Source organism: Delphinus delphis, chromosome 12, assembly GCF_949987515.2.
Source record: "Delphinus delphis chromosome 12, mDelDel1.2, whole genome shotgun sequence".
Classification (NCBI taxonomy): domain Eukaryota; kingdom Metazoa; phylum Chordata; class Mammalia; order Artiodactyla; family Delphinidae; genus Delphinus; species Delphinus delphis.
This window is the reverse complement of record NC_082694.2, coordinates 78,914,336-78,930,824: the sequence shown is the minus strand read 5'-3', so window position 1 is coordinate 78,930,824 and position 16,489 is coordinate 78,914,336. Positions and strand designations below refer to the sequence as shown.

Genomic DNA, 16,489 nt, shown 5'->3' with positions numbered 1-16,489 from the left:
GCGTTGTACAATATATCCTTGTAGCTTATTTCATACATAATAGCTTGTACCTCTTAATCCCCTACACATATCTTGCCCCTCCCCTCTTCCTTCTCACTACTAGTTTGTTCTCTACAGCTGACTAGTACACTAGATTTTAATTACTCTCTTCATACATTAAAGTCAAATCTAAAATGTCCAAATATCCAATGTGATTCATCCCCGGAATATAGGTGAAAGGCTCAAACAAAGTATGGTTGTTCAAACTTCTTTTGCTGGACAAGGAGTTACCACCCTCACCTCATGTCACCACATCATAAGTACTGTGATATGATATCTATCATAAAGTTAAGGGTTCACCAATGACAGACTTTCTCAATTACTTATTCTAGTATCTGGTACACACTAATTAGCTCAAGAGTTCAACACATCTGAGAGGGCGGAAGAAATCCGTGTTACATTCGCAGAGAAAAAGAATTTGTCTCCGTTCTTTTGAAGGTCACATCAAATAAAGCCTAATAAAAAACCGAACAAACAGGGTTTTTCCCACCTTTTTTAAAGTGTATTTATTTTCTTACATGGTCATGGAAAGAGCGTGGACATCAGAGCCAGAGAGCTATGAAATCAAATCTCAGTTCTCCTACTGACTTGCTGAAAAACCCTAAGACAAAATTAGTGCTCAGTAAATAATAATAGAGGTTATTATTAGAGTAAAGTTTATAAAAGCTGCAAGACTATGTGTACCTGTACCTGAACCCTACTGAGCTTCATACGCCTAGACTAAGTGTATCAGAAGAAAGCAGAGCATTCTGTGAAAACGATGAAGGCTCACAGGAGTTTGTTTATGATGCAATGAAGTTCACAAAGTAAAACAGAAAGGGTTGGACCAAAGTAGCGAGCAGGAGAGGAGGGCTCAGGGCGCAGGTACAAAGCAGCGGAACGACCAGACTAGAAAAGATGGCAGGTTAAGTGAAGGAGCTTTTGCATTGTGATCACAACCTTTGAACAGATAAAATTAAATGCCCTCCCTGTTCTCAACTCTGGGCAAAAATTGATTTTGAGGCTAGCACTGGCAGGGGTCTCAGAGGGCCAAGTCTGTCCTATCCAGCCAGTTTTTCCAGGTGCTGAGCAGCAGCAGGAAAGGGAGGGGTTGGCAGCCACCGGCCTGTGATGGGATGTGCTCTGGAATGAGGATGTGCCGAGCAGCCTTGGTGATGGCAACCAGGTCCGTGGTTTTCAGCTCTGTGAGCCCCAAATCCCGTTTTTTTCCAGTTTACTCAAGCATTCAAGGGAGATAATTTATACCAACCAAATCAGAAGAAACTGATAGGTAAGCCCAAAAAGGTGTAAATTATAATAAAAGATACAACTAGCTTGAGGAGTTGTATCATCATACAGTCTGTCTGCAGACTGTAGGGTGGGGGGGAGCGCTGAATCAGAGCCACAGACGTAAGGTGGAAACTCTTTGAGGTACAACCGAAAAATCAGGCTTCAGCAATTCCTGAGGAACTGCCTTCTAAACTCGCAGCATATTTCTGTTCAAAAGACTCTCCCTAAGACAACACTAGAGACAAATTTCTGGCCTGAACTCATGTCCTCCCACCGTGCATCTCTGTTGCCATTTCCAAATTCCCTTCCTTTCTTGTCACATTACCTTTCTCATGGCCTATTCCAAACGACTGAGATATTTACATTTACTCATTCCTGAGTTTCAAGATTTTTTAACAATTTTTGTGTTTTTAATAGAATCATTATAAAAACCCAATGAATAACATTCATGGGCTAAAGAGTAATGAATTATAATGAAACTGATTGGCAACTAACGATAAAAATGTCTAACCAGTTAAAAATTCAAGTATATGCCAATAAGGACTACAAGAGATGCAGGTTATCTTTGCATGTAAAAAAAAAAAAAGGTACCCATAATTTCAGAAAATGAAACAGCATACTAATGAATTTTTTAATAGTCCTTGTGCTATATGTACAACATTCTAGGACACTCACAAGATGAAATATTAAGTGTGCTTCAGAACTTGATCAATATTTCTATTCCAAATGACTAATATTCAAAGTGTTCACCTTTTAAGAAAAAACTTGCTCAAATGTAAAATCTCCCATATATAACAGAACATCAGGGTCTTCCCAAATAACAAAAGCTAAGTCTCTTCACACTACACATTGATAGCCATGAAGAATGCACGGTACCTTCTGGATCAATGATCTGATGACCCTAGCTGAATACATTAAAAAGCAGTTTTGAGAGCTGGTCCACTCCACTTCTAGAGTGAAGATATAAGTCAACTTAGCTCTCATTTCAGAGGAGACAGAAAGAATGTCCCTCTACTTGGCTACTGAGGTTGATAACTGAGGAGGATCTCTTTCTTCTATTTAGAACAAATCTAGATCCAGTAAGTAAGACAGAGTAGCAGAGATGTGGAGACCAAATTAAATTCAACACGGTGAGGAACTGGGCGGGGGGAAGGCGGGGGGAGGGAATCTTCCTACAATTGTGTCTAAGAGAAAAAATTGAAGAACAGCAAAAACAAATAAATTTAAGTCTGTGAAAAGAGTACGAAAATGTAGAGCCCCTTTCTCTTTTCCTCTATTCTGAGAAATAAAACACTGTTTACTTATTAAGAATTCTTTTATAGTGCAGTTTGATGAAATGAAATTCAAAACAATGCTAATAAAAAGACCCTGATCCAGTCAGACCTTGCAGGGAATATGCTCCTTTCTTAGAATCACAGAAGTACCCACCAGAGCTGGTGACAGGATACTCTACAGGGAAGGGGAACGGGGATGTGAGGGAAGAAGAACTAACACTCAAAGTGCTGGCAGGCAAAATCATCTTCAGAGCAGTGAAAGATCTATAACATAAGCTGTATCTAACTGAGAAGATTTTTCTTAAATCTTCACTCTATCACAACGTGTGGCATTAAACGAGCATTATACCTTACCTGCCCATCCTGATTTTAGATTACAATAGACATTGATACTATCCGTCACTAAACAACTCAATTGTTTAATTCTCAAACGCTGTTATTTCCAGACACTAAAAAAATGAACAGTTCTATCTTTCTCTGTATCTTCTCTGTCTACCTTTTGAGTAAAGAGACGATAACTCCCTTCAACCTTACGGAAGCCCAGGATTACTAGCACTGCAAGATTTGGAAAGAAGTCTAATCTTTTTACGATATTGACCCTTCAAATCTTTGATATTAGTCAACTTTTGCTGAAAACTTAACATCTCCATTCTGTATTTTTGCAATGAGAAAGGGGGAAATGCAGAGATCAAAGGACAGAGGACACTCAGGATACAGAGTGTCCTGCTCTACAAATTAGTATCAGCACAGAGTGCTACTCTGTTCTTCACTTGTCCTACTACACTGATAATAGTATAATTTAAGTAAAGAATAGGACAGCTTTGGAATGATGAGAATAAGTAATAGCTGTGAGCTACATTTTAAAACATAAAATATCATCAAAATGAAATTAGTATTGTCAGTACTCACCCTTAAGCGAGAATCACTCTAGGAATAATCATAATCAAGAGACACACCTGCTCATTTTGATTCCACTCCCCTTGCTGCTTCAGAGATGGAATGGCCCAGATGCTTAGTTTTCCTGAGAAGTGAACGGCTGCAAGGAGGGTCCCGTCTGGAGAAAGTCTCATCTTAAAGATCCCATCCTAGACAATAATTATATTACATTAATGTCAGAGCAAGAGACTTGTAGCCAAATAGAAATAATTTTCAGAATTAACGCTCTTTAGGGGTGCCGTATCGTAAATGATCTCTCATAACTAAGGATTCTGACAGCTTCGTAACACTATAAATGTGCTCTGGAATATAAAAAACAGGACTCTTGCCCTTAAGGAGTTTTTTAAAATCTACTTTATAGTGTCATGATTTACATATAACCCAAAACCCAAATATGTGAGCATTATAAAAATATTCCTTTATATCACACATAGTTTACCATGAGTTCTCAATATCTTTCATGAGTGGATGTTGACAAAATTATGAATTTCTTGAATTTTGGGTATACCCCTTTACAAGAACCTTTAAAAGATTCTCTGCGAACACAATGCATGGAATATTCTATACCATGGACAGGCCACAAATTCATGCTATGAAAAAGAAGGAAACGGAGAGGGAGAAAGAGAGATGAAGGAAAAGAGGGTCCAAATGGTGATGGGAATAAAAGACCGACTAGAGGAAAATGCATTCCTTAATTTAAGAAATCCATTAAATGTGTAAGGTATTCCAGACCTGCTGGCAAATTATTCAATTTAAGGATTCTAAGTGTTGCCACAGAACAGAGACATTTTGTACCACACTGATTTTACGTGGCCAACGCCGGGCACACAGAGAAAGACTTGCCTGCCCAGTTCTACTTGTCCAGATAATCTCTCAGTCCTTTCCCATGAGGGTACCAGGTTTGCTCAGTTACCACAAGAGAAACCATCCGAGCAGAGATGTTACCTGCCTACCAACTACAACAGAACCAGGAGAACTGAAAAAACACTAACTAAAGACCTATTTCCCATTCAAGCATTTATTAAGAACAGGGTCTAAGGTAGTTTCCCCACAAAAAACAAAAGAGACCAGAAAATGGCAGTCCACAACCGTATTTCTCCAGAATATTTAGAAAATCGGGCAACATGCGGCCCAAATGGCAATAATCAGACGGGACTAGGTAGTATATGCCCTCTTGAAAGGGTCATAAGCTTTCCAGTTAGGCAAAACCCCCATCATTCTCTATTATGGCCCCCAAGATTAAGGCCAAAAGCTGCAGAACTGAAAACTAAGGATGACTGTACTGAAAAACCATAGATTACAACAGGTTCGATTCACTATATTATCTACCTGGCCCCTGGTAGACAGAGTCTAAGTCCTCAGGTCTGAAACGACTAAGGCACATTAGCCATCAAAAACAAAGAGAACAACTTCAGGAAGTGAGGAACACTGCTGCGGGAGTGGATAGACAAGAAGATCAGCATCTGCTAATCTCCTCGCTGAGGACTAAAATCACTTTAACGAGATGTAACAGGTCTATCCCACAGTGTCATAATTTAATGTAAGAAAGACTAAAATACAAGTGCCTGGAAGGAGAAGCAATAAAAGCAAAAGGACTTTAAGCAAAATTTTAAATACATCAGCTCTTTTCCTTTGTGATGGAGACGGGGGAATAAGTAGAAGATGAAGGACCTGGCATCTTCCTTTCACAACTCTAAAGTCAATTAGCTCTATGGTTTTGCACAAGGTGGGCCTCCGAAGCATAGATTTGCATTAATTAAACAAACTCTCAGGGCTTCCCTGGTGGCACAGTGGTTAAGAATCTACCTGCCAAGGCAGGGGACACGGGTTTTTGCCCTGGTCCAGGAAGATCCCACATGCTGCGGAGCAACTAAGCCCGTGCACCACAACTACTGAGCCTGCGCTCTAGAGCCCGCGAGCCACAACTACTGAAGCCCGCGTGCCACAACTACTGAAGCCCGTGCGCCTAGAGACCGTGCTCCGCAACGAAAGAAGCCACCGCGCTGAGAAGCCTGCACGCCGCAACGAAGACTAGCCCCAGCTCGCGGCAACTAGAGAAAGCCCACGCACAGTAATGAAGACCCAACACAGCCAAAAATAAAAATAAATTAAGAAAAAAACCTCTCCACCCATCCTTTAGAGTTTCAGATGACAAAACTGAAGACCTGAAGGGTTACAACACTTGCCCAAGATCATCATTCAGTGTTAAGTAGCAAAAGCTGAACCAGATGCAGCATCTTCCATCCCCCTCCACGTGCCCTGATGGCACCATGATCACGGCCCTCACCTGGGCCAAAGCCTTTCTAGTAGTGACAGGCATGCTCCTCAGTAGAAATTATGACCAAGTATACATTATGATTTCAACACCTGCACAGTTAGTCACATGGGATCTGTATGGTAACCTGCAGGTACACCATACGTTCCATTAAACAACCCCACTAAAAGTGCTCTGAAAGCAAGTAGGGGGTTTATGGATCTCTTCAACAAAAAACAAACCAAAACAAATGAATAATGTGAATAATTTAACAACAGCATAATGACCAGGGAAATAATGAGTGAATATGCTAAATTTCCTTTTGTTTTCATTCCTCCCTCCCTTCCTTCCATCCTTCCTCCATGCTTAAGTAATAAATATATTAACTAAAATGTTAACCATTTGCTTTTTTTTCTTCATCCCCTTAGTTTCATTTGATGCCATGACATTCACACTGCAAACTTACCATTCCTTTCCATAAGCATTTTTTTGTAGAAATTTGCACTCACACACACAAAAGTAGAAATTGCAGTATAATAAATACCCAGGGGCCCAACAACCATCTTAAACAAACATCAACATTCCAAGCTTGTCTCACAGGTCATTCCCCAATCACCACAATGCCCTCAGGGACCTTTGTGCCCTGGAGGATTTTAAAGCCAATCTCAGACATTACATGCACACACATTAAGTGTACATTTCTTTCAAGTCCCAAGTTATCTGTTTAACTTGCATAAATATGCACAGTAAGAAGATACGGTTATTAGCAGCAACTGAATTGTAGCCAGGTGATGACACAGACAAGTCACCTATGTTACTTGAGAAACACAGTGATTTCCTTCTAAAATATAAACTCTACTTCTTGTTTATAGAAACTTTTCTGAATATCTATAGCATGCCGGGTATTTCTGGCCCAGAAAGTAATTTATTATCCTGACAGTAACTGTGACACAAGATGTAAAGCCACAGTTAGAAAATCCATGCTAAATTCTGTAAGCAGAGTCTACAGTATTTGGAAACCTGAATGCCTATTGGTTGGCAAGGAAGAGAATTCAGGAGTGTATGCTTTGGAAATAGGAGGCAATGGCTTTTCAATCAACTGTACATCACAATAAAAGTAAACTTCTAACATTCAAACCATAACCCCTCATATTGCATTAAGATTTCTCAGCATAAGTGAATAACAATCTTGTTCTCTTCTCCTCCATTTGAATTAAGTAGTTGTAAAGGCAATAAAATTTAGGTGTAGCTATAATTTTCACTTTGGTTAAAATGTGTCTGTGTGGGCTTCCCTGGTGGCGCAGTGGTTGGGAGTCTGCCTGCCGATGCAGGAGGCACGGGTTCGTGCCCCGGTCTGGGAGGATCCCGCATGCCGCGGAGCGGCTGGGCCCGTGAGCCATGGCCGCTGAGCCTGTGCGTTCGCAGCCTGTGCTCTGCAACGGGAGGGGCCGCGGTGGTGGGAGGCCCGTGTACCGCAAAAAAAAAAAAAAGTGTCTGTGAATTTCTTTCACATTTCTCAACTACGAATGCCATTTTCATTTTAATCATCATTTCAACAGTGGGAATGTTGGTCAAGAATACAAAACTTGGCAGGGAAAAGAGGAAAGCTCCAAGATGAGGAACAAGACAAGGATGCCCCCTCTTGCCATTTTTATTCAACATGGTACAGAAAGTCTTGGCCAGAGCAATCAGGCAAGAAAAAGAAAAGGCACACAAACTGGAAAGGAAGAAGTAAGATTGGCTCTGTTTGCAGATCACATGATATTATACATAGAAAACCCTAATGACTCCATCAAAAAACAGAATAAATAAATTTATAAAATTGCAGGATACAAAATCATACAAAATTCAGTTGCTTTTCTATACAATAACAGTGAACTCTAGGAAAGAGAAATTAAGAAAAAAATCCCATTTACAATAGCATCAAAAAGAGTAAAACACTAGGAATAAATTTAATCAAGGAAGTGAGAGAGATATACACTGAAAACTATAAAACATTAATGAAAGAAACTGAAGAAGACACAAATAAATGGAAAGAAATTCCATATTCATGACTTGGGAGAATTGCTATTGTTAAAATATCCATACTACCCAAAGTGATCTACAGATTCAATGCAACCTCTATCAAAATCCCAATGGCATATTTTACAGACACAGAAAAAACGATCCTAAAATTTGCATGGTACCACAAAAGACCCAAGTAGTCAAAGCAATCTTGAAAAAGAAGAACAAAGCTAGAGGCATTATACATCCAGGTTTCAAACTATATTACAAAGCTATAATAATCAAAACAGTATGGTCTTGGCATTAAAAACAGATACATAGGTCAATGGAACAGAATAGAGAGGCCAGAAATAAACTCAAACATATATGGTCCATTAATTTACAACAAAGGAGCCAAGAATACACAATGGAGAAAATAGTCTCTTCAATAAATGATACTGGACAAACTGGATAGCCACATGCAAAAGAACGAAATGGACCCCTAATTTACACCATATACGAAAGTCAGCTCTAAATGGATGAAATACTTGAACATAAGACCTGAAATTGTAAAACTTCTGGAGAAAGCATGGAGTTGGGTAAACTTCGTGACATTGGTCTTGGCAATGATTTTCTTGGATTTGCCATCAAGGCAAAGGCAACAAAAGCAAAAACAAGTGGGAATACATCAATCTAAAAAGCTTCTACATAGCAAAGGAAACTATCAGCAAAATGAAAAGGCAACCTATGGAATGGGAGAAAATATCTGCAAACCATATAACCAAGAAGGGGTTAATATCCAAAATATACAAGAAACTCATATAACTCAATAGCAAAAGACAAATAATCCAATTTAACAATGGGCAATGAATCTAAATAGACATTTTTCCAAAGAAGACACACAAATGGCCAACAGGTACATGAAAAGTTGCTGCACATCACTAATCATCAGGGAAATGCAAATCAAAAACAATGATATATCATCTCACAACTGTTTGGATGGCTATTATAAAAGAGACAAGAGATGATAAACACTGGTGAGAACATAGAGAAAAGGGAACCCTTGTACACTGTTGGTAAGAATGTAAACTGGTATAGTCACCATGAGAAATAGAATGGAGTTTCCTCAAGAAAGTAAAAATAGAACTACCGCAAGATCCAGCAATCCCACTTCTGGGTATATCTCCAAACGAAATGAAAACATTATCTCAAAGAGATAACTGTACTCCCAAGTTCACTGCAGCATTACTCACAATAGCCAAGGTACGGAATACACACACACACAGGAATATTATTCAGCCTTTAAAAAGAAGGAAATCCTGTCATTTGCAAAAACATGAATGAAACTGGAGGGCATTCTGATAAGTGAAATAAGCCAGATACAAAAAGACAAATACTACATGATATCACTTATACATAGAATCTTAAAAAAAAAAAAAAAAGTCAAAATCATAAAAACAGTGAGTAGAACAGTGTTTGCCTACCAGAGGCTGCGGGTTGGAAGAACAGGGAGAGGTTGGTGAAAGGGTACAAACTTTCAGTTATAAGATGAATAAAGTCTGAGGATCTAATGTATAACATTGGTAACTATAGGTGACAACACTGTATTGTATAATTGAAATTTGTTAATAGTAGGATTTAAATGTTCTCACACATATACACAGACACAAAAAGTAAATATGTGAGGTGATGCATGTATTAACTCAATGGGGGAAAATCCTTTCACAGTGTATAGGTACCTATTTCAAATCATCAACTTAAGTATCTTACAATTTCATTTGTAAATTATATCTCAATAAAGGTGAGGAAAAGAAAAAGAAAACAGTGACTATCACTTACCACCTGCTTCCGTTTACGCCATGAGGTTTTAACTTCATTAAAAGGTAGTCTAGCTAAATAATTACTTGGTAAGTTAGCATCCCTGGGTAGACAGCATGGGGCATAGGAAGAGGACTTTGCACAGTAAACTGTCTTCTTACATTAGTCATTCATTTATGGCCCTTTTAATTAACTTCATTGTCATTTCTCCTATTTACCTCCTCATCTCAAATCCCTTCCTAAAACTTTTCAAAAGATATCTTCCATTACTTCATTGAGTCTTTTGTGTAGCAATGTAATACTAACAAAATACTACTGAAATTAATAATGTGAACATTATTTTAACTTCTACTTCTCATTTACACTAAACCACTAGCTCAAATGTCCATTTGATCTTGTGTTAATTAAAAACACTAATTAAAGCCTTCTCCTACTGGAGCAATATTTGGAGTAGGAACTGTGTCTTCTCTCAAACACTGCAATAAAACTTTTCAACTGTCCTTTCTAAAAGAGAGATTTTTTTAAATGTTAAGTATCAGACCTTCGTACTGAGATTAGTTTAAATTGCCTCACTTTCTTCAACTGCCTATCATCTATATAGGACAATTAAAAATGAGTGATTTCCAATTTCATTATACCTTTCAAATGTACAAGCTATAGTAAAATCAAAGTACTGAATTCTAGTGCACACGTTCAAAATGTTCTAAATTACTACATACGCTTAAAGGAAAAAATACCTCAGCTCAATCAAAGGTGAATTTGTAAGTACTGCTCTTCCAACACTCGACAATTATTTTCTGAATATTACATATTCAATAATACATAGTACATGCCAGGCACTGTTTTATACTCTGGGGAACCTGCAGTGAAAAAAACAAACATAAACCCCTGCCCTCAAGGTATTCAGTAGGCGTTCTAACCCACTGAAGTTTAGAAGTCTGATCCCAAAGAATAAACAGAAATCTATTCTCAAATCAAAAGAAAGTCATCCTCAAAAGCCTGGTTAACAACCTGAGGGGGGGACACTGCAAAAGTATGAAGGAAATAAAAGCCTTTGGAGAAAAAAAAGTTTCCAAGCTAATACCCTTTCCAAAAAATTATTTTTTAATTATAAAACTTTAGTTTATTAAAACTGTGAGATATTGTCATGAGAATAGACATGTACACCAATGAAACAGAAAAGAGAGCAGAGAAACAGAGCTACAATGTACCCTCTGTAAATGTCTGTCCTGACAGACATTATATAAATTATGGTGGCAGTATATAAATTATGGCATTATATAAATTAGTTGGGAAAGAATACAGCACTGAATTAATGGTACTAGCCACACAGAGCATATTATAAATTAGATTCCTACTATATCCAACAAAAAGAAACTCAAGATGGATTGAAAACTTACAGGTGAAAAGCAAAACCATGAAACTTTTAAAAGAAAACATAGAACATCTTTACAACATCAGCACGTGAAAGAACTTCGTAAGACCTCAAAGCCCAAAGCATAAAGGAAAAGATTTAAATTTAAACTTTCTGGAGGAAGGAAGGATGGGGAGTTCGGGATTAGCAGAAGCAAACTATTACACGTAGGATGGATAAACAACAAGGTCCTACTGTATAACTATATTCAATATCCTGTGATAAACCATAATGGAAAAGAATAGGAAAAAGAAAAAAAATATACGTATAACTGAGTCACTTTGCTCTACAGCAGAAATTAGCACAAGACTGTAAATCAACTATACTTCAGTAAAATTTAAAAAATAAATAAAAAATAAATTTAAACTTTCTGGTGACAAAAGAAGCTCAAAAGAAGACAAATAATTTTGATTATTCATATACTCTTCAAAAGATAATACATGCCAGACAACCAGCAGCTGATTATTTTGAATCATGTAAATTTGGGGTATACTAAACCACAATTAAGAAGGACCCACAGACTACTAATTATTGGCTCTATGATTATGGATATAAAGAAATTAACCGATCAGAACAGCAGCCACCACTATCATGTATCATGTGCCTGCAAGGGAGCAATCACTGCCTTAGCTATTTTATATACATTCCCTCTAATACTATCCAATCAGTGTTGCTACTTTATAGTCTGACAAGTGAACAGAATAAAATGAACTAAATATTAACCATGTGGTTACTATATAGGAAAGCACTTCCTCTTTAAAAAAATAGCAGTAGTTAAGAGATAACACATTTTAAAAGAGAAATAGAATTGCCGCCAAACTTGAGTAGTAAAACAGATCATTCTTTCTGGGATAAGAGGTAATTTTTAACTTGGGCTACTTTTAAGTACAACATATCTTGGCTTCTGCTTCTTCAATTGTCCAACTAAGGGTTTAGACGAAAGCCAACAAGAGGTAGTGAAAAAAAGCACTAGATCAAGAGCCAACTCAAGACCAAACCCATCTCTGACACTAGGTAGGTGAGTTTGGGAAAGCCATTTCTCTTGAGGCTTTAATTTCTTCATCAATAAAATAGGCATCATAATGCCATTAATGCAAGCTTCCTCTGAGATCATGCGAAAGGACTTATAAGCTAGAAAGTATTCACAATAATAAGGAATTATTACATAATCTCTATGAGACCTGTCAGGTCTAAAATGATGGTGCTAAAAATCTATGCCCCATAATTATTTCTGGGCTAGGAGCTACTGAATACAAACAGGATACTCATATAACATTCAGATATTTACTGAAAGGCCCTGATTTTAGAGCACTACTTTCACAAAGTCTTTTTAAAAAGTCCAAACAGTTAAGGATTCCAGTACCAGGTGCCACAAAGAAAGATCAAAACGTAAGGAAATTAGTTGCTACCTTCTCCCTCCTTCTGTTCAATCATAGAGGATACCGATGAAAACAAGAGCGAGCTGAGTTCCACACAAAAGAATAACCAATAGCAGGAGACAAGGTAACATGAATCTGGAGTTCCCAGGAGGTAAGAAAGAGTAAAAAGACGATGGACATTTTATACTGATTGAACAGTTACATTTGCCTATTAATATACCAAATCAACTAATAAACATAGCATCTAATATGTAAAGGATATGGTACAAAGGAAAGTCATGTACCAATATATCAATCCCCAAATAATTCTTGTTCTAAACACAATACAATTATGTTGGTCCCAATAAAATAACTATGGAACACAAACAGTAAGAGACCATGGATCCTACCCCACAGCAGAGTGGAGCGTTCTGCAGTGTTCTCCAACACTTCCGGGACTTTGCACAGGCTGCTTCCAGCCTGGAAACAACCAGCCTTCCCCTATCCGCCTGAGGATCTCTTACTCACTTCCAAATCAAGTATCACCTCCAGAGTTCAATGGTCCCTCCCTGCACCTCAACGGCGCTTCATATTATATTACAGGACAGGTTATGAAACGTGTCATATTGTCCTGTTCTACAGCTGCTTCTGCATCTGACTCCCGCACTACACTGAGGGCTCCTTGAGGAAGCGCACTGCATTTTATTCACCTATTTATTCTCAGCTCTAACACCACGGCTGGCTCAAAGTGCGTGCTTGCTGACTGACTAAAAGAATAAATAAATGCTGACACTCCACATAATTACTTATCATCAAAAGAATTAAAAAATGAACCCTTTAAAATTTGTTAAAGATAGAGTTATTATTTAGATGGAATTAAAGAGAATGGGAAAGGATCCAGGGAGGAAAACAAAGTAAAGCTCTCATGCACTATTATGGTAACAGAAAGACCAACAGAGGCAACACAGTAAATTAGAAAGAACAAAGTACATGGCAGAGGCCAAGGCATTTAGTCTTGCTTATGGTTCTTCACCTGCAAAATGAAGACAAACTGCTTGAAATGACTAAAGAGAATGCTAACTGGAAAACTGTAAACATACAAGGGATTAAAAATGAAAGTGACTTTCCAGACATAAAGAGGACTGTTATTGCTCAATGCTACAGACAGAAAAGCCAAACCAACCCAGAAGATATGAATTAGTTGAAGTCAAGGGCACAGAAATAACTAGGACTCAAAATTTTAAATATATTAAATACAAATGCAGCAAGAGAATACATGTTATATTTCTTACAATTTCCATATTTCTTACAATTTCCCTTAGTTAAGAAATTGAAGAAACGAAAATTAATTTGTTTGATTCCCCCCAAAACAGGAAGGAGTATGATCTGAAGCCCCATGTATGTCAAGACTCTTGTGAGAGCCGTGTAGAGGGCATGACTATAACCACCTCCCTCAGAGACAGCGCCAAAGCACACGGGTATATCCAGAGTGAAACTGCCCAGCATCCCTGAGATGGATCCATGTTTCTCCTATTGAAGAACAAAACAGTTAAGCCCAGGATCAATGTGGCTCATCCTCTTGAAACACCAATAATCTCAGACTTAGGAAGGAATCTTTTTTTATTTTAAAACCAACAAACATAAGGGATATGTTATGGACAAGGATACAAAAATTCACAAGATAGAATAAGAAACTTCAAAGGTATATAATGATTCCAGGAGACTTCTTTGGGCTATATCCCCAGATCCAAGAGGACTAGATTCATTCTTTTTTTTTTTTTTAATTTTCTTTACTGTGATAAGAATGATATATATAGTAAAATGCACAAATCTTCAGTGAACAGCTCCATGAAATCTTATTAATGCATATACCCCTGTAATGTATAATTAAGAGCAAATTCAGATGAAAATCTATAATATTCAAGATTCATTCAACTCTGTCCTTAAGGGGACCCTGGCGAAGATGCCAATATGTATTACCTGTTCTTGCCCCTGGCGACTGTAAAACTTGCCACTTAACATCCTTAATAATCCCAGGGTCTTTGGTACCTACAAAATAGACACACATCATAAAAAAAAAGATCAATGGAAGGCTTCCTCATTGTTTAAAGGCCTTTCATCATTAAATGAAAACTACAGCATATCTAGTATTTTAAGAAATGGTTAAGAAAATCATGAATAAGTATCAGAAATCTTGGTGAGATTTTGTTTTTGTTTGGGAAAGAAAATCCAACAAGTGACAAATCTTACAAAATGTACCCATAATCAAATGTATTTTTAAATACATACGTAACAAGTCTAGTACAATCTATGCAAATTAGAATCTAATGAGTGGCTCTTCTCAAATGAGTCTGGCCCAGGTTACCATTTTATCCTAGCATCACTATGGAGAAGGTCAATACTCCCAACAGAAATTTCATTCATGAAGAAATTGATCCCATACTTGAAAAACACCAGAAAAAAATCACTGAGAAACAAGTATTTGAAATAATAAAACAAGACTATTTTTGTCTCTAGATTTAAGAAATATACTTAAAGCAAGAGGGAGAGATGTGTATAATTTTTTAGAAATGGAAAATAAGCACTGTTGACGTTGTAGAGAATTTGGAACACTGGTACATTGCTGGCAGGAACATAAAATGGTACAGCCACTGTGGAAAACAGTCTGGTGGTCGTTCAAAAGTTAAACGGAATTACCATATGATCCAGAAATTCCATACTAAGTATATACCCAAAAGAACTGAAAACAGGTGTTCAAACAAATACCTGTACACACAAATGTTCACAGCAACATTATTCATAATAGCCAAAAAATAGAAACAACTTAAATGTCCACTAACTAAAGAATGGATAAACAAAAGGCAGGGCTTCCCTGGTGGCGCAGTGGTTGAGAGTCTGCCTGCCGATGCAGGGGACACGGGTTCGTGCCCCGGTCCGGGAGGATCACACATGCCGCGGAGCAGCTGGGCCCGTGAGCCATGGCCACTGAGCCTGCGCGTCCGGAGCCTGTGCTCCGCAACGGGAGAGGCCACAACAGTGAGAGGCCCGCGTACCGCAAAAAAAATTAAAAAAAAAATAAAAATAATAAATTTTTTTAAAAGGCAGTATATCCATACAACGGAATATTATTCAGTCATAAAAAGGAATGAAGTACTGATGCACGCTAAAATTTGGATGAACCTCAAAAATATGTCGCTAAAAGAGAGAAGCCAGATACAAAAGTCCCATACTGTATGATTCCATTCATATGAAATTTTCAAAACAGGTAAATCCATATAAACAGAAAGCAGACCAGTGACTGCCAGGAGCTGAGGTGAGGGAACAAAAGGGAGTGACTGTTTAATGGGTCTGGTGTTTCCATTTGGGGTGACGAAAATGTCTTGGACCTAGACAGTGGTGACAGTTGCACAGCACTGTGAATGTACTAAATGTCACTGAACCGTACACTTTAAAATATTTAATGGTCCATTTTATGTTATATGAACTTTTCCTTAATTTAAAAGAAAAAGGCAAAGGGGGGGTGGTATTCTTAAGCTGAGGTTAAAAATGTTCCTACGAGTACTGCTGAGCAGCTGAAGATATTACTGACGGCCTAGCTCCACATTTCCTCCAAAAACAAGAAAATACAAGAAGAGAAAAATAAATCTGCATGAAAACCACACCCTCACTTAACTTGAAGATCAAGGATCTTCAAAATCATTGTAAGTAGAAAGAGAAAAACCACCAAACTCCAGTGTGTCGTCTCCACTGCTCTTGCCATCCCCACGCTCCCACCCACCCTGACCCAGGCTGACACAGGCTTGTGGTGAGCAAAAGCAGACTGAAAACACACTGCAGGGTCCAGGAGGACAGATGCGACAAGCTAGCAAAGGGGACTAAGGTCAATCTAAAACCACTGCCAAAAATTGTAGTCTAAGAAAACCTTCCAGAAATGAAAAAAGACCTGAATCTATATATTGAAAGAGTGAACAGGTACCTGGGAAAATTAACCCAGAAAAATCAACTCCAAGAAATATTCCAGGAAGGATACTAGATTTCAAAGATAAAGGAAATCCTCAAGGCCTCCAAACAAAATGGCCAAGTAACATACAAAGAGAAGATAATTTGACTTGCATCAACTTTTCAAATTCCACATAAAAGCAAA

The 16,489-nt window shown here is 37.9% G+C and overlaps 1 protein-coding gene across 2 annotated transcripts in view; it reads right to left on the bottom strand.

Annotated features, from left to right (window-relative positions):
* Window positions 1-16,489, bottom strand: part of NBAS (NBAS subunit of NRZ tethering complex) — a 340,240-nt gene that overhangs the window by 271,279 nt on the left and 52,472 nt on the right. The window contains exons 11-12 of one of the 2 annotated variants that reach the window (XM_060027072.1): window positions 14,326-14,394; window positions 3,539-3,667 (exon numbers count right to left, since the gene is read on the bottom strand). In XM_060027072.1, the coding sequence (XP_059883055.1) occupies window positions 3,539-3,667; window positions 14,326-14,394 (198 nt within the window). The remainder of the gene's footprint in view (window positions 1-3,538; window positions 3,668-14,325; window positions 14,395-16,489) is intronic. The other variant, XM_060027073.1, reaches the window with a different exon arrangement.